Source organism: Bemisia tabaci, chromosome 6 (assembly GCF_918797505.1).
Source record: "Bemisia tabaci chromosome 6, PGI_BMITA_v3".
Classification (NCBI taxonomy): domain Eukaryota; kingdom Metazoa; phylum Arthropoda; class Insecta; order Hemiptera; family Aleyrodidae; genus Bemisia; species Bemisia tabaci.
The window spans coordinates 28,307,795-28,326,094 of NC_092798.1; the positions used below are offsets into that span (position 1 = coordinate 28,307,795).

The window sequence follows — 18,300 nt, forward strand, 5'->3', positions numbered from 1 at the left end:
ATTTAGAGACCAAAAAAAACGAATTGAGATTAGGAATAAAAAAATATCACACCTTGAGGGTTTTTTCTACTTTTTCTTCATCGTAACGAGTCGCCTATTCGGAATAGGTAAATAAATATGTAGATTAAGAAACGATTTGGCAACACTGACTGTCTGAAGCCAAACAACTTTCGGGTGAGGCTCCTCGCTCCCTCTGGCGCAAAGTCAGGAAACTAAGCTGAAGTAGCCCATAGAAAAGTTGTTGTTGATAATGATAAGAGGAGTGATAAGAGAAAATGGGAGATGTCCTATCATAACAGCAATTCAAGGCATCACTGAAGACTGATTTGGCATCCAGTAATCAGCTTGGCGGTCAGCCGTTTCTAGAAGGTGACAGTTTATCTAGACTTACTCGTTATCAGCAAAAATTTTTTTGATCCCAAGATTTTCAGTCTCCTCTGTCATGTCAAGCTAACCTCTCATGTCGCACTACCACTATTCTTCCTCATTCTTTTAGAGTAAGTAAGTACAGAGCAATTTATTCCTCAGAACAAATCCTTTTTTTCCATGAGTATAATTTAATTGAAGCACCTCAACTCACAATTTACTTCTTGTTATCTGTAATGGCTCTCAACATCTTTCATTAATGGACCACCCTTGCCCTCCGTCCATAAGCCCTTCGAGATTCAAAATAGGTTTGGGAGCTAATTATAGACTTCAAACTCTTGTCATCTAACTAACCTTCACCTTCATCATTGAATCCCCTATTTTTAAGCTGCTGTGTTACTTTTTGTATTAAATTATTAACTTTGCGCAGCTTAAAGGTCATAGTTTGTTAGTGGTAGTTATGCTTAATGATAAGAGAACATATCTCATTTGTGAAGTGATTCAAGTTTAAGGTAATATCTGTAATATGTAGTTTGACACATTGGGATCTTGTGTTATGCCCCTAGTTGTTGAACAGCGATAATTTCATTACATAACAGTTATGGTTGGTTTCTATGCCCACACCGCAATCCTCATGTTCAGCTGGTTAACTCTATGAGGCTGGAGTCTCCTACCTATATTTATTTAATTTGAATTAATTCCCTAAAATTTTGACACTGTTTGCAAGCTGTAATGTTGATTATGAGTGTTGTTCCCTAATAATTTAGAGTACGGAGTTTTCCTGAGCACTTGAAGGCACGGTAAGAATACCGGTCCTGAGGTATCGGAGCCCATGAACGTATGACTTACTATATTTCGAACTAGTGCTTGTTTATCTATTTTCATTAAATTTGATTCTGAGTGGATTGGAGTATCAAAACTTGGTGATTGTTGACTGGACATTATGAGACTTTGATGGAAGATAACCGTGTGGTTGGTGGCATGCCTTGACAAAATCATTCTCTCGTTGAATAATTATTATCGGTGCCTAAGTATGCACGCTCAGCATGTGAATTGTTCAGCCCATTCAATGAAGCCCTGGAAAAAGAGGGAAACATCATCAAGTGATGCAACTAGTCAATCGCATTGCTCCATTTCACCTCAGTCTTGTCCTGTATGTGCAGTTACCAAACATAAAATTTAGACAACGCGTGCAGTTAGGGATCATTCCATGCTAAATCAAACCACCTGTCTCAGTTTATTGGTTTTCTGTGTCATGTTAGGGTATTAATACCGCTGAAGTGTTCATCTACGTTGATTATTTCTAAAAAGTGTGAACCAAGACCCAGAGTAGGTGGGCGGGCTTTTTATGATGTTCTTGTGTACAACAGACTTCTTTTCGAATTCTGTAGTGCAGTCTGGAGACTCTCCGTGATGGGTTTTTTATTTAATAGAGTGTTTACTTACCTATTAGAAATGAGCTTATTAGAGTCTGCATTTTGCTTCTTTGTTGCAGGAGTTGACGGCTGCATTTTTCTCCCAATTAGCTGAGCATATACCAATATAAAATTATAAGAATCCATCATGTCTAAGGAACGAGCAAGCAAACGGTTTTACCGTGTGGACAGCAACTATGATTTCATGGCTGCCATGGATAAAGGTCAACTTGCCTACACCCAAAATAGATGGACATTTGAGGCTGCATGGGAGGTTGCAAACAAAGGTGAGACAAATTCACAAATTACACAGCACAATATTGTGACTTAGAGTGTATATTCCTGTCCAAAAAAAGGGTTTGATTTGGACGTATTTCTATCAAACGGACCTAAGCGCCATAGGGTGAGGAAGGTAGAGGGGGGCTTGGATTGGCGGCAGAATCGGGCGTCCGGCTCATTCCGTCCTATACTATGCAATGCTTTTCCATGGCGTTTAGGTCAGTTTGACAGAACGCGCTATCCGGGATTCTAAATTCCTCAAAAGGAACTCACATTGGCGCTTAGTTCCGTTTGATAGAAATACGTCCATTTGGTCTCTAAAATTTTGCAAAAAGTTCTTTACATGCTGAAGGTTTAAGTTTCAAAATAAAATGTATAATTTCCAAGAAATTTTCCTTAAAATATGATTTAATGGTTCTACTTTCAGTAAAAATTTGTTGTGAGGTTTCAAATTGACCATGTAGCCATTATGAGTTTATGTGGTCATAGTTCAGTTTTTAATCGGTTGATTTTTTCCATGTTTTAGGAGACCATTGAAACATCACTTTTCTCTATTACCTCACTGCACAGTTTTACAGCATTTAAAAGCTAAATCTATTTTTTAAAAAACTCGTTAACTCGAGTTTTCTAAAAATCGTAGCAGCCTTCAGTCATACTTTCACTGTTTCTCTTAAAATTATAACATTTGCAAGATTTGTGAATTTTTTATCATTGCATGAAAAGTTCTGCTCCTTCTCTTATTTTGGCTTTTCTTCTTTTTCTACAATTTCAGTCGGTGGAATTTACACAGTCATCCGGTCCAAAGCATATATTTCAACAGAAGAAATGGGAGATCACTACGTATTAATGGGACCATACAAAGAGCATTGCGCCAGAGCTGAGATTGATGAGGCAGATTTTGCTCCCGATTCTCCTCTTGATATTGCTGTACGCAGAATGAGAGATCGAGGATTCAAGGTGGGTACATTTATTCGGTAGTTGGATACCTACTGTGTTTCATAGATGTGTTTTTATGATCCATTTTAAACCATACTGAAATCAAATTTCATTTTGTTGCTTTATTATCTTGTCTGATGAACCCTTTAAATATTTTTACCGATCACTTTGTTGTAACATAATGCACAATTTTTCCAAGACTTATCGGTACTATGAACACTTTTTTTTATACAAATTGAAATTTTTTCAAAAACCGATTAAACTGACTTGCTTTAATTTTTTACACCACGATGGCCATTTTGGGCGGTACCCATCCTCAGATGTCTGAAATGGGTACAGAAATTAAAAGTTCCGTACCCGTTTCAGTCACTTAAAGATGGGCGGCCTGCCCAAAATGGCCATCAGGGTGTCAAAAATTAAAGTAAGTCAAAAAAAGTTTAATCGGTTTTGGAAAAAAATTCAATTTTTATCCAAAAAAGTCCTTTTAACAATGCTTCTTGTCATTGAAAAAACTGTAATCAATTCACTTTAATTTAAATTTATTATGACAATCATCATGATTTCATCTTGCTCACGTATCTAAGATTTTTCACCATGAGTAAGTGTAGCTTGCTCTGTAAGCCCAATTTTTCTAGTCCAGAAAATGATCAATAAGAGTTCAGGAAGCAGGGTAGGGTGTTGCTTCATGTATCTCATGGCTATCACTTTTGATTGAAGTGCAATTTTTATCAATCTGTAATGATTTGGAGTTTCCTTAAACAATTTGCCAAGCATCTAAAGGAGTATTTTGATAGCTATTACTATTTGAGGTGTGTCAAGTCTAGGAATGTCTTACCATATAATACTCAAGAGTAATCATTTTTAAACAAGAGAATGAAGCATTTCAATTTCTATGAAATCAGGAACAATTTCCTTATATTTCACCCTACTCTGAAGGGCTTAAACACATGCAAAATTGGACCTAGTTCATCAGAAAGTAAGCAACCCACATTAAGTTGAAACTTAGAAAAAGAGGTTTGATGTTTCACTCCTCCATAAGACTCAATTTAGAAAATAAATTTTAAACCCGCTTTTCACAAACTAATTTCTTTTTTCCGATTTTGAGTTTTTGGCAGGAGAAAATATATGACCAATGGAACTCAAAAACGTTCTTAACTCAATTTTTTTGAAAATGTAGGTTGGTTCCTTTCTGATAAACTCAGTCCAAATGCCATTTAGTGTACTTTGAATTTTGCAAGGGGTCTTACCTGTTTGTTCTTTTTCTCTGTTTCTTTACAGCTGCACACAGGAACTTGGCTTGTTGATGGCAATCCTCAGATTGTTTTGTTCGATATTGGCTACGCTGCCTGGAAACTGGATGAGTACAAGAATGAACTGTGGAGCAAATGCAGTTTGGGTATTCCTCATCTAGATATGGAAGCTAACGATGCTGTAATTCTAGGATATCAAATGGCTGAATTTATTGAAGAGGTATTAAAGCACATTTCCTTAAATACAGTGAAATATAGTTAACTTAAAGCGTACCAGAGTGACAAAAAATCAATTAAGAAGGTGTCGAAGGAGAAGTATAATGTGTATCTTGGCAATACTTGTGATTTAGGTTGCTTAAGTTCAAGGTTCAAGTGGCATTGAAATGCTAAGGTATGAATTTTAGCACTTTTTTCTCGAAACTTGAAAATTGATATCCTCCACTTTCACAGATAATACCTCATTCAAGCATGAATTTTATAACTAAGAAATTCTATTCATCCAATGTTTGGTCCTCTTCCTCTCCCATCCCAATGATTCTGATCTTTCTGGTTTTAAAAATCTCCTAATTTTAAATTAAAAAATCAAAATATTAAGAGATCAAAACTTGCCGGTAAAGAAGAGCTACTGCAATGTTAAGTGGAATTTTTTGGGATCAAGGTATCTAGAGACAAAGAGACTAATTTATAACACTATAATCAAAAGCATTCTGACACACAGCAGTGAGGTATTGCCCATGAAAGATCACTCCCAGAAGATTTTTGAGGCAATAGAAATCGATAACTCGCAAAGATGAGGTGGAAACTGGATAGGAGACCATACAAAATATGTAAGAGCGCATAAGATGACAAATGACAAGCAGACCATCTTTCATGAATTCATGACCGGTTATCTAGTATGATCATGTCAAAAGAATAGCGAACGACAAGCTGCCAAAGGAAGTACTATAACAGGGTTCCTCCTGAAGAAAATGTAGGGAATGCCCAGCAAAATCTCTGTTTCTACGGACAAGGTTGGCGATTAAGTGGAACAAAGTGCCTGAGCATGTTGCTGAAGGGGCTTATATACAAATTAAAATAATCAATTTGGGACAGTAGTTCTCTCTCTCTCTCTCTCTCAGCGGGTGATATAAATTTTTAAAAATTATTTATTTTGACAATTCTCGATATCCTTGTCCACTTTTTATTTTTCCTTATTGGTTATAGCAACTTAGAACTTTTAAAAAATGAAATCCTCATCGACAGACTTTTCATGTATTTTTTTATTTTTTTTTCCAGTTCAAAAAAGCAGCTGATGAAGACAGTTATGAAAATGCCAAAATTGTAGCTCATTTTCATGAATGGCAAGCTGGTGTGGGTCTTATTGCCTTGCGCAGTCGGCTCATCGACGTTGCCACAGTATTTACAACTCATGCAACTTTGCTTGGTAGATATCTCTGCGCTGGTAACACTGATTTCTACAACAATCTTAGCACTGTAAGTTTCTCTGCGTAAGTCGTATTTTTTTGTAATGATAGTGAACAAATTAAGTACTGTTTGTGCCTCTTGTTGAAGATGTTTGATGTGGTCGATTGAAGATTTATATTTCCTGACCATGGGCAACATTTAAGTGAACATACCCTAAACTCCTGAAAGCAACTACAGATTTACAAATAAAGTCAAGAGGTGCAAGTAAAAGCTTTGCTCCCTATGTTAGGTTAGTCCAGGATTTCTGTTATTTCCCGAAAGTTGGTAGATTTATCTTTACAAATGGTGTCTGAAAATTCAATAAAATTGATTTTAAAAGATTGGTACTTCCTCCCCTCTCAAATACACAATTCAATGGTAATATTTATTTTAAAAATTAAAAAGGGCAGATATTATACCTTTAATATTAGTCTTGTCAGTCTAATTGATTTACATGTATTATGAATGTTAAAGGAGTATACTCACGCACTGAAAACCCAGGCGAAGATTTAATCCTCAAACCATATGATACTCATTGATTGCTTAAAATTGTCATTTTAATAAAACAAATGAGAATGAATGTGACAACTCCGTTCTAAACTTTTTCCAGTTCAATGTTGATGAAGAAGCAGGGAAAAGGCAAATATATCACAGGTACTGTATGGAAAGGGCTGCATCACACTTAGCACATGTTTTCACAACAGTTTCTGATATCACTGGCTATGAGGCAGAAAATTTACTGAAACGAAAACCAGACTTCATCACGCCCAATGGATTAAACGTCATAAAGTTTTCTGCTGTCCACGAATTCCAAAATCTTCACGCCCGAGCTAAAGAAAAGATCAATGAGTTCATTCGTGGTCATTTCTACGGGTAAGTTGTCTTTTCCTACCTTTTTTTTAAATCTTATAACTTATCGGTCCTGTCTGTCAATTGGGATAGAACATTAAAATTACCTTTCCAATTTTATAGTTACTCTTCCTGCTGTTCATCCATTCAAATATTGCTGCCCATCTACGATGTACGAATTCTCAAAATGTTGTGCCCCTCAGAATTTTTCACCCCTAGACCATAACCTATGTAGCATAATGGAAAGTCGGCCTTACATTTCTGGTAGGGTCGTTTTCTCTTAAAAAAATCCTCGATTGTCGCAGTCAGATTTTCAAAAGGTTTAATATCTTAGCTGAATGCTCATAAAATAGCCGATGCTGATGCGTAAAGAGCAATGCTAAGTTTTGCAGAAGGAACTTGTTACTTCTTGTCATCATCAAACAAATTATTTTAAACATCCTTCAAACATCAGCTCAGTTTTACTAACCTACTTATGATTTTTTTCTCTTTTTTTACATTCTGTTCTCAGGCATTACAATTTCAATTTAGACAAAACTCTTTACTTTTTCACGGCTGGGCGTTATGAATTCGGGAACAAAGGAGGTGATATCTTCATTGAGTCTCTAGCAAGATTGAACCATTATTTGAAAGTAAGCATTTTCTTGTTTCATTTCTCACTTTATTTGAGCCTATAAAATTTACTGATACATTGATTGTTCCCTAAGTAAATAACTTGTCTCTAAAACCAACGATCATAATCAATGATTTTAAAAACATCTCCTTAAAATTATCGTATACATGTAAAGTAAGTATAACTGGTCAGAAACAAACAGTTGAAAGTGTCTAATTTAGCTATGTGTTATATAATGAACTATGATGTCAGTAAAAATGAAAACCTCCGAAAGTATTAAATGTCCAGTTCTAGCTGTTATCTTGGCTCCATGGCTCTGTTCCTATCACATCAACAAATACTCATAATAACCCGACATCATGAGAATTTTAGTGAAGATTGGCACTCGTGTGTGAGAAGCAAACCGTAGCGTTTCCTTCTCTAAACTGGTTATTTTTAAGAGGTCCAAGTACACAAGTAGCTCAAAGCAAAATCGACTCATTAAACTTTCTCTTCTTATTTATATGTTTTCCTGTTGCTTCTAGAATGCGCACTCAGACACTACAGTAGTAGCTTTCATCATCTTTCCAACAAAAACAAATAACTTCAATGTTGAAAGTCTTAGAGGAAGTGCTGTAACCAAAAGTTTGCGAGATACTATCCATGAAATTCAAGCAAAAGTAGGAAAACGGATGTACGAGACCTGTTTAAGGTATGTCATCTCTTGTAATAGTTTCCTAGACCGAAAATACAAAGATAAAAAATCAATAATGAAGTGAAACTACCAGACCACGTATCTCGGTTTGTGACGTCATAGACTTCCTGTCATACTTCATTTTTATTAAATGGAAACCAGACCCAGAACATTGATAAAAAAAAATGAAAAAAAGTGAAGAGATAAATAAATTACTCTAACCTTTATAGTATACCTTACTCAACGTCAATTCTTCAAAACTTCCATGTTTTTTCTTCTCTGTGCAAAGAAAACTTGGTGAAAATTTCAAGAAATGATATTGAGCTGTTATCAGTATATTATATGTTCTCCTTTAATAAAATAAAATGGGAGCGGAGATTTTTAAACACCGCAAACGAGATATGTTGTCTGGTAGTTTCACTGGCGATATGCGTTTACAGTTGTGATGGTTTGTATTTGAAGTTTTATGCATTCTTTCAACCACATTTCACAGTCGATTGGTGGAACTATGAGACCTGATCTCTTGGTTTCTTACATCACAGACTACCTATCATACTTCATGTATTTAAGTAATGACTGATCTCGGTATTTCCAAAAATTGTGAATGATTTCCACACCCTTCAAAAATGTTTTTGGAAAATTTTTAGAAAATAGGTAACAAATTAATTTTATTTATTTCAGTGGTGTCATGCCAGACCCAGAAGATTTGTTCACAAAAGAAGACAAGATGCATATCAAGCGCTGTCTATTTGCACTCCAGCGGCACTCTCTTCCACCTGTAACGACTCACAATGTTGTTGATGACTGGAATGACCCTGTTTTAACATCTTTAAGGCGGTGTTACCTATTTAATTCACCTGATGATCGAGTCAAGGTATGTTTTATCTAAAAAATTATAATTGATGTATTTACTGCCCCTTAACTGTTCATCGGTAGTGGAATAGGTTTTTTTGTTAGCAAATTTGGAATTTTGTCAGCGCCTGAAGGTCGATAGGTTTTAATCCCTGCAATATAACTTGAACAGGAAGACGAACTAAAAGTGTTGCTTGTACATATTAGTAGCATGAAAAATCTGATAAAATAATTTTAAATCACAGTGAGCAGAAGAGACAATGAAGGAAACGAAATGTCTTCTATAAATTTTATTTTTTTTTATTTCAAACAATATATGATAGAGTATCATTCCACTAACATATATGTCTCTAATAACAACATTGCAAGTGTTTGCTCCTCTTAAAGTTTTATTTTATTTTTAAAGAAACTTAACCCATTATTTTTCCTCAAATTTTCTGCCTTCATTCAAATATATTTACAGATAATTTCAAAGAAATATTTTGGTTAGTTCTCCTCAAAATAATTACAAATCGGAGACTTTGAATACAGCATAACCGTTGTTTGTTTAATTTTCAGGTCATATTCCATCCTGAGTTTTTATCCTCAACCAATCCTCTATTCGGTCTAGACTATGAAGAGTTTGTTCGTGGATGCCATCTAGGAGTGTTTCCAAGTTACTACGAGCCATGGGGTTACACACCAGCTGAATGCACTGTCATGGGCATTCCATCAATCACAACAAATCTCTCTGGTAACATATAGTTCCAACAGCCCAATATATGTGAAAGTTTGATCAATGAAATCAGAAAGATGGATCATTTATTTATTTTAATCATTTTATTCATCAAAATGGAGCGTGAAGCCATTTACAAAGAGCATTGCACCCGCCAGCTTATTGACAGTTAGACCGTAAGAATGCATACCTCAGTTTGCGACGTTGAAGACTACCTGTCACACATACTTCATTTTTTAAATGAAAAAATATGCAGAGTAATTTCTTGGAAACTTCCCTGATTTTTTCTTGCTATGTGATGAAAATTTCAAGCAATAGCATTAGTTTGCTCTCCTTTGATCAAATAAAATAGGAGCATAGATTTTGAAACACTGCGAACGAGATACACGTTTTTGCAGTTTCAACATCAATACAAGGATTTGTTTGTGGATGCCTGATGATGGTTTCTTTGTAAATACATTGAGTTATTAATATGTACATAAATTGACTTTCATATCATAAACTTCATAAAAGATATTTTAACAACATTTTTCTTCTTAATTTAAAAACTTAATCAAGCTATCTTTAATTTCACATGTTAATATTCTCATTTAACTACTTAAATTTAAATTTCATAATATTCGGGTCGACTCTAACTGAAATCATAAGAATAACGTGTATTTTTGTAATATCAGTTGATTTGGAATTTAGGTTGTTAATTTCTACAATTGATTCTGAAAAGATCTTGTATGTGATGTCAGCCTCAATAATCCTCAGATTACTAAAATCATTTCTTTATAGATTCCGAGGTCTTAGCTAATTTCCCATATCAATGTCATAGTTTATCGTCAAGGTAAAATTTCCTTTTTCAGGTTTTGGTTGTTTCATGCAAGAGCAAATAGCAGATCCTCAGAGTTATGGTATTTATGTCGTTGACAGGCGGTACATCGGTCTTGAAGACTCCGTTCGTCAGCTTGCACAATTTATGTATGATTTCACTCGTCTAAACCGCAGGCAAAGAATTATCCAACGTAACCGAACAGAGAGGTTAAGTGATTTGCTAGATTGGAGAAATTTAGGATCGGTAAGTAAAATGAAAAATTAATTTTTAATTATTTTAAAGTGGCTGTCATGAGAAACGCTCCTCCCTCCTTGATGAAGGTGAACTCATTTTTTTATTATATTGAAAGCATACTGCTTGTTTGGATGTTGAAAGCAAGTCCAAAACTCGCAAATTGAAATAAGTGACCCAAAAATACAGCATGAAGAAATCACTTGTAGTGACTCCCTTTTGACTTTTTTAAAATTTAGAGGTTTACTAACTCTCATGAAACTGTCATGAGTTGTGTGATCCTTCACTACTTTTAAGCTAAAAAAAAAAAAAAACAACACTACATTTTTTGCACATTGACTACCAAAGCACCAACGACCAGCCAGGGTTCCTACAGTTCTATTTTGCTCACATGTGCCCTACTTTTCCACCCTGAGCAGTTTTTTCGCTCCATCAGCGTTGCTAGCCCAAGATTTTCATGCACCCATGCACAAGGCTGGTGATAAACAGCACTGTATGAATGAGATTTTTTCCCAGCTCTAAATGCTAAACAAGCTCTGCCAGAAAAGAGCTTATAGAAATTACGCGCAAGTAACACGCTGTCATCAGTCACCAGCTGTCAATGTGTCATAAGAGGAGAGTTATTTTCAAATGAATATAAAGTTTTAAAGTTGACTTTATCTAATCTTGATCGAAAAAATCTCACGGAGGCCTGATTTATGTCACCCTTGTTGATTAGTTCCTTTTGAATAATTTCTCTGATGTATTAAATAATAATTTCCATCATGTTTTGTGAAACAGTACTACATGGAAGCAAGGAACAAAGCCTTAGGGATAGTTTACCCCCGATTTTAAAGTAGAGCACGAAGGAGAAGATGCCCAAAGACGACGAAGATTCAGTTACCCACGACCATACTCTGAGCCACCTTCTCCTGCAAGCAGCAGACCTACCACTCCAGCGCATTCCGTTCACGGCTCCGATGAGGAAGATGAAGTCGATGAAGAGCAAGAGGTTAGAAATTTTCATCTTTGAAGATAATTAAATTTGATTGGTTTTCCTTATTTCTATAGGCACCAATCAATTGGACTTAGTTTTGCAATAAGGAACTAAAATTTCCAGCTCATCAGTAAAAACACGTATTTGCATGAAGAAACTAATGATTCATACGTCGTTTCTAAACTGAGCCAGAAATTTTAGTTCCAAATAGCAAATTGATGTTCAATCGATCCTAAACAGTGGAAATCAGACTCAATGGTCATCAATATTACAGTAAAGTGCAAAAAATTTCAACAAATCCTAAACTAAAAGTTTTAACAAATTTTGTTGAGAAAATATCCAAGTGCCGTTGTTATGACTAATGTGTGAATATGTTTTTCCTTAATGAGGGGAAATGAAGGGGTATTATACCGGAAGTTTAAGGGAAAGGGGGGCCTGAAAGGCGTTGGTCAAATAAAATGAATAGAGCAGGCAATGAATGCAATACACATACTGCAATTGATGGTGAAAAACACTTTTTTTGGAGTTAATCCAGGTTTTTTATGATAAAAACTTCTACCCTTATCCTTTTGTAGATACTTTTCAACTTCTACTACCTACTTGTTTTCAACCCCAACTTTGGCGCCTTCTTGTGAACTTTTCCTTGACTTCCGCTGTCTTGATTTCTATTCCACTCAGGAATACCATAGCAGCACCTCAGGCCAACATTGCTGCACACTTTATTAATTTATTTAAACTCTCATTGTGCAGCCATGAGCTTTTGATCTGGAAGTTATAATGCAATAATTTTTTTGATGACTTCTAGCTAATCTTTTGCCTTTTTCTTTTTTTCCTTAGCTAGCTGAATTAAATGGGAAGTAGTGATGCAGCAGTTATTTCAGCAGTCAAATGACATGTAGGTATGAATTTCCTCTTTCATATTTTTTATAGAATTTCAAAAAAAAACATTTGTTTCGCAACAAAAATCTCACTGTTTAACTGCAAAAAAATAATTTTGCTTTGCTAAAAAAACAAGAGCTGCTTGTAGGTAGATTTTTAGAGGTGATGCTGAAAACAGCCTCTATCGTTCTCAATCAGTTCGGGCTTTCCCCGGAAAAATCTAAAATTGGGCTCTTTCTGGAAAGATTTACAATCAAGGAAACTGTAGCATGATGGGAAAAAGTAAAGGTCATTTTTTAATTTTTAGTCATGCGCAGTAGCATGTAGGTTGGCACGGCTGAACATTTTTCCAGCTGTTTTCAATGACGCAGCTCTTAGTTAATAGGCAAACTGAACTGTGTTGAACCAAGTTTTTTGTCTCTTTTAAAGTATTACACCAACTTCTGTAATGCAATTTAAGTTAAGTCCTTTCCTGTAATTTTTTACATTTTTTATCCACCAAATTGTGAATGTTGGAAGTTTTGTAAACTCGGTGAGAGCAAAGTAGGGTTTTGATAGCAGATGAGACTGCGGCAAAAAGTGTTTTAAAATTCCTAAAAATTCCTAAGTGTAAATTAAGAACTTTTCTATCATGTAATACAGACATCTATGAAGCCTCAGTTGTGTTCATTTGATCTCAAACTCTTTTTAATGGTATTCTAAAAGAATGGAAAGAGGCACACTCTGATAGAAGTTTTTAAAAGGAAAGATGTAATAACCTTTGATTGTGATCAATGTCGTATGATTTTTAAAGGGTGTGAAGGCCACAAAAAATAAACAGTTATCACTTCAAATCGTTTGGTATGAAGATCAAGGTCACAGAGCTGTTGATTCCAAAGAATAAAACTTCATCTTCAAAAGCACAGCCAAGTGGCATATGAAACATGAAGATTTACATGAAGCAATTTGCATAAAATTATTTAAAATTGTTATTAATTTTTTTTTCCTCCTATTTTTCTTTTTGCAGAAATTCTCGCCTTGCTTAACAGTTACATCACTGCCTTGTGTCACCTTAAAAACATTTCTAGGATTGTGCAGACGTTTTTTAGAGTCTGTCAATTTTATTATTTTTCCAAGCTTCTACTTGTCAGTAGCAAGATAAAGAAAAATTGATCGCTGTATTTTACGTAGAATAACTTGTTTTCTTTTGAACTGGAAATCCTTGCGGGCTGTCATGTTCCGTCATTTTATCCTTACCTGTGTTTTTTTTAAAAAAGCCAGCCATAGCTTCAAGCAATGTTGTTTTTAATTCAATCGTTCTTAATTTGTTATTTGTTCATATAAAAACTGAAAATGTTCTTCTCTCTTTGTCTCATAGATAGTCATTTTTGTCTAATCGATCTAATATTTCAACTCATTATTCTAACATACTTTAACTATGCCTGAGATCTGTACCTCCTTACTCATCATTTAATGTATACCTTATTGTGAGTATTTAAATATCTATTGAGACTTAAGATCAATTTTGTGTGCCATCAAGTGACTTTAAGTAATCTTTTTATCTTTTTAGTTCTAACTGAATTAATGCATTGTTTGATTGTGCCACGAAATTTACGTACGCTGTCATATTTTTTTAGGTTGTCAATTCCTTTTAATCTTTTTACAAGAAAGTAAATTAGTATTCTCACTCAAGACGTTCACAAAATGTATCTCATGTGGTGATGACTTATCGTAGTGAAGTTAATGTGATGATATTTGTCGGTTATCTGTCAAAAACTTACGAAGTGAGCTATAGTAATGAAACTGCACCTACAAGCTTACAATAGTTCCTCATAAATGCTTTGATTTGATATTTTGTTGTTTTGCTTCTTTAAAAGGTCAGTTTTAACCTACATATTTTTCTTCTATTTTTGTTTAACCCCATTATTTTTTCACATTGTTTTTTCTTTAATTATCAGTTTCTGTTTCTTGTAAAAAGATTTCTTTATTCTTAGTGTGGCAGCTTTATTATGAGGTCTTCTTTTATCAATTTCGATGAACCTTCATCACATGAAGATTATGGAATACTACAGATTTGATGGAAGTGAATCAATAATTGTTTACTGAATACTTAGTTCTCAGCTTTATAATGTCAAAATCATCGTCTTTTGACTTGTCCCTAGTCAGTATTTTTAACAATCATCTTCGACACTAATGTCCTCTTTTCATAGCTTAAAAGGAAATTTATTGCTTTCACTGTCTGCTAGTCACAACCGATCTGAGAAGTACAGAACAAGATTTTGATAAAGAAACCTTGAAAATGAAGTGATGAATGATTCATTCAGGATGTAACATGTTAGTTACATATCTCGTACTTAAGTTACCTAGTCTTCAGTTTTTGCCCTGTTCTTTTCTTTAACGTAAATTGTTGATTTTTATTTTAATCTGTTTTTATCTCGGTGATATTACTAATGCTGCTCTTTTCTTCCAAAGGGTGACTTAAAACCCCCTACTTTCATCATCTTGCAGCCTTCTCTGTACTGTTTTATCTACTCTTGTCATAAAATCTGTACTTTTCTTGCAATTTAGTGCCAAATTGAGTCAAGTCTGAATGAAATTTTGAGATCTGATTTTTTTGTTAACAATCTGTTGTATGTAGTCAAAGAAAGCGAATACCAAATCTTTTTTATTTATGTTTTTAGGACAAATTTTTACCTTTTCTTGTGAAGTCCCCGTATTTTTGTACTTAATTAATTTTTAGTCATTGTTTTTTAAGATATGCTCTTTAAATGTTGTAGAGCTATATTTTTTCATTATACCCCCCAGAGTAATGCCCTGGAATTGAGTTCCAAATACCTGCTGTAGAATTTGTGCCTTCTTCAAATTAATTAGAAAAATAAAATCATATTTTGTTACTACTATTGAATTTTGTATTTTTAAAGAATATCTATTTTTTTAATTCTCTTTCAGAAATATCCTAGGTTTTTAAAAGTATTTTTTAATAAAATCTCATTAGTATTTTTTTATTCATTTTGGCAGCAGTAAGAGAAAGCATTTCAACTGACTCATTCTTTCAGTCAGGAATTTTTGAAAAGTACTTAACATTCGTATGGTAAAGTGTGATATAATCATTATGTGTCACATTTTTAAGGAGTGTAAAATAATAGGCTCCTTCAGGTTGTATCCTCCTAAATACAATTACTTGTCTTGGGGCTCTATGTTTGGCTTAATTTATCCTAAAACAGCAATTGCTGTTGTTCTTTGCTGGAGCAAGGTGTCAAAAAGTTTGAAAACCCTGGGATGAACTCTCATGGAGTGAGAGTTGAATCAGTGTAGAGATAGGAAATGTGAAAGAGGGCCGAGAGATTATCTTCTGTCTGAGGGATATTGTAGCTGAGGCTATTTCTCTAATACTTTTTTTGAAACAATATTTCTAGCTGAAAATTATTACTATAAAAATCAGAAATGAGGTGACCTTAAAAAATTGATTCTACATGTAGTTTTCCACAAATGGTTTCCCAGTTAATAGTTGCAATTCACATGTTGAAATATTCACCCAAATTTTTTTCATGGCGAAAGCCAACTGTTAAATTGACAGCCAGAAGAAATGGTCAGACCATTTTTCCTCAATTAATCATTCGCAGGTTAAACAAATAGATATCGGTCCAGTATTTTAAACTTTCAGATTTCAAAAATACAAGTTTCTATAATTTGCAACTTTTACGAAGCGACGAAGCCTCAATTCAGAATTTTTGCGAAGTTCATTCTAATAAAACAGAATGAGTGCCGCCTATCCATCAGAACTCCTTCATTTCAAGTAGATACAATTATACCAACATTTTCATTGGTGTTGCATACCTTACGATTTGAAGGAGCTCGGAACAGTCCGTAATTAACGCATTTTTACTAAAGTCATGACTAATTACTAATAAGCTTACTCAATCGCAGTCTTTCAAATTTTTTGGATGTTTCAGTCTTCCGAAAACTAGGTAAAAATATCTGGTATGAGAAGAAACTTCAGGAAATGAAACAACAATCAACTGTAAGATCTCTTCTTATAAAAGAAAAAAAAAATGTTTTTGAGAATTAGGCAACTTTTAAACATCGAATTTATTTGATCGCTTTTTCCAAAAAATATAGAGTAAGTCACTTATCGGTGGTGAGACTTACCTCACATATCTCGGTTTACGACGTTGTAAATCTCCTCTCAAATTTAGTTCTTTAATGACTGAGCATCGTTCGTAATAGATAAATATTTCGGTAGATTTGTCCTTCCTCTTTTAAAAACACCTAATCTCTGAAAATTTGGTGGGAAAAAACTGTGTAAATACATTCTCTTATACATACAAAATAGGAACTAAATTTTGAAACACCGCAATCGAAGCATACGTTTTCGTAGTTTCTCAGTAATATCAGAATTTTAAAGTAGTTTTTAAGTTTACGTACTTCTTTTTCAATGAGAAGGAATGTGTGTTCACCTTACGTATTTATTTCCTGATTCTTTCGGTATTAGACATTCTAAGAGCCAATAAATCGAAAGTTATCAACATGAAAATTGTGTATTTTTTCGCATTTGATAGGACCAGGAAAAGGGAATCTAGGGCGAAAGTGCAAAATTTGACCAAACCATAATTCCACCCCTCATGGAAATCGACATAAAATCAAAGAACACCCAACGTTTTTGGAGGATAAAATAAAAAGAAAGTCAAATCGTACAGTTTTCTGCATTGCAGACGACATAAAATAAATTTTGACGGGCCATGAAAATATATTTGGTTGCAGACTAGATGATATTCCTTCTGAGTCCCCTGATCCCTTTGTATGTTGTTTACGTTACGATATGCATAATTACACGTAGGTATCTTATGTATCCACTTGAAAACTCTGAAACGTTTAAATTAATACAAGGAATTAATACAGGAATTAATACAAGCACAATTTCCAATACTTGAACTTTCACTTAAGTGGTGGAAACAACGCAAGTGAAATATGTTGAATGGAAACTGAGTGAATGAAAGTTCCAGGTTTTTTTAAAGGATTGTGCGTATTTTAATCACTTACATGCAGCAAAACTGAACCTGTTAAAATTCCTAATTTTCTTGTTTGTTACCGATTAACAGGAACTCTCGGCGCAGACCGCACCGTGTTGACGCAATGCGTTGAAGTTATTCGTGCAGTCTTGTAGGCGCTAATATATGTTACATGCCGATCGCCGCGCCGAGGGCTTCTCCTTTTCATCTCAAGTCCTCGTCATCATTTCTCTCTAGGTCGAGCCGTTCTAGGCCAAGTTGCGTGTTTGGTCTCTCTCGTAACTCGACTTATTGAGGGTGCTGTCTCTTGTATCACGAAGAAACGACAAAATTAGAAATTACTATACTCTCAGGAAATGAGAGATTTTGTCGCCTTTTCCTCGTTTGTAATTTTGTCTTTATAAATCCGAATTATTTATACCTACACTATACCTAAAAAATTGCAAATTTTTGCCGCCCCTTAGATTTGCCGCCATGGGCCGCGGCCCATTTGGCCACCCCTTAATCCGGCCCTGACTCTCGGCAACTTTACTGTCTTCCAGTAATTCCACGGTATCCTCGATAATTTTACCATCTATTTATTCCATATCCAATATATTTTACCGTGTTAGCTACGAAAAAGGAGACTGAAGAAGAAGAACCACTCTTTATACTAATTAGTATTAGAACGAGGAGGGGCTGAGATCGATTGATATGTTTACTGTCCTGTATTCCTATCACTCAAAAAAAGGTATGCCTCTGAGACCCATAAAAATGGCTCGGAGATCCATAATTCTAACCAAAGTGACTTACCGTCCACAGTATGGCTTTCTGAACCATACCTTATTGGTCGTGAACCTATAAGCATGGCTCCACGAACTATATTTTATGACTCCATGATCCATAACTCGGCCGGTAAGTCACTCTTCCTATACCTTGTCTTTTGAGTGTAGGATTAGCAAATAGTGGTTCATCTGTTGATTTGTTAATTTTGTCTCTTCATATTGCAGGAGTGGCGTTTTCCCTTTTCTGACGC

General features: G+C 34.7%; 1 protein-coding gene across 1 annotated transcript; it reads left to right on the plus strand.

The window, feature by feature from the left end:
• Positions 1–727: 727 nt before the first annotated feature.
• On the plus strand, positions 728–15,176 carry LOC109034442 (glycogen [starch] synthase). The gene is given in 15 exon segments (XM_019047588.2): positions 728–878; positions 1,862–2,068; positions 2,833–3,017; positions 4,275–4,466; positions 5,522–5,719; positions 6,300–6,562; positions 7,050–7,170; positions 7,676–7,842; positions 8,506–8,698; positions 9,235–9,409; positions 10,243–10,454; positions 11,223–11,263; positions 11,265–11,433; positions 12,256–12,313; positions 13,304–15,176. Coding segments are annotated over 13 exon segments (2,079 nt in total). The 5' UTR covers positions 728–878; positions 1,862–1,929; the 3' UTR covers positions 12,280–12,313; positions 13,304–15,176.
• The last annotated feature ends 3,124 nt before the right edge of the window (positions 15,177–18,300 follow it).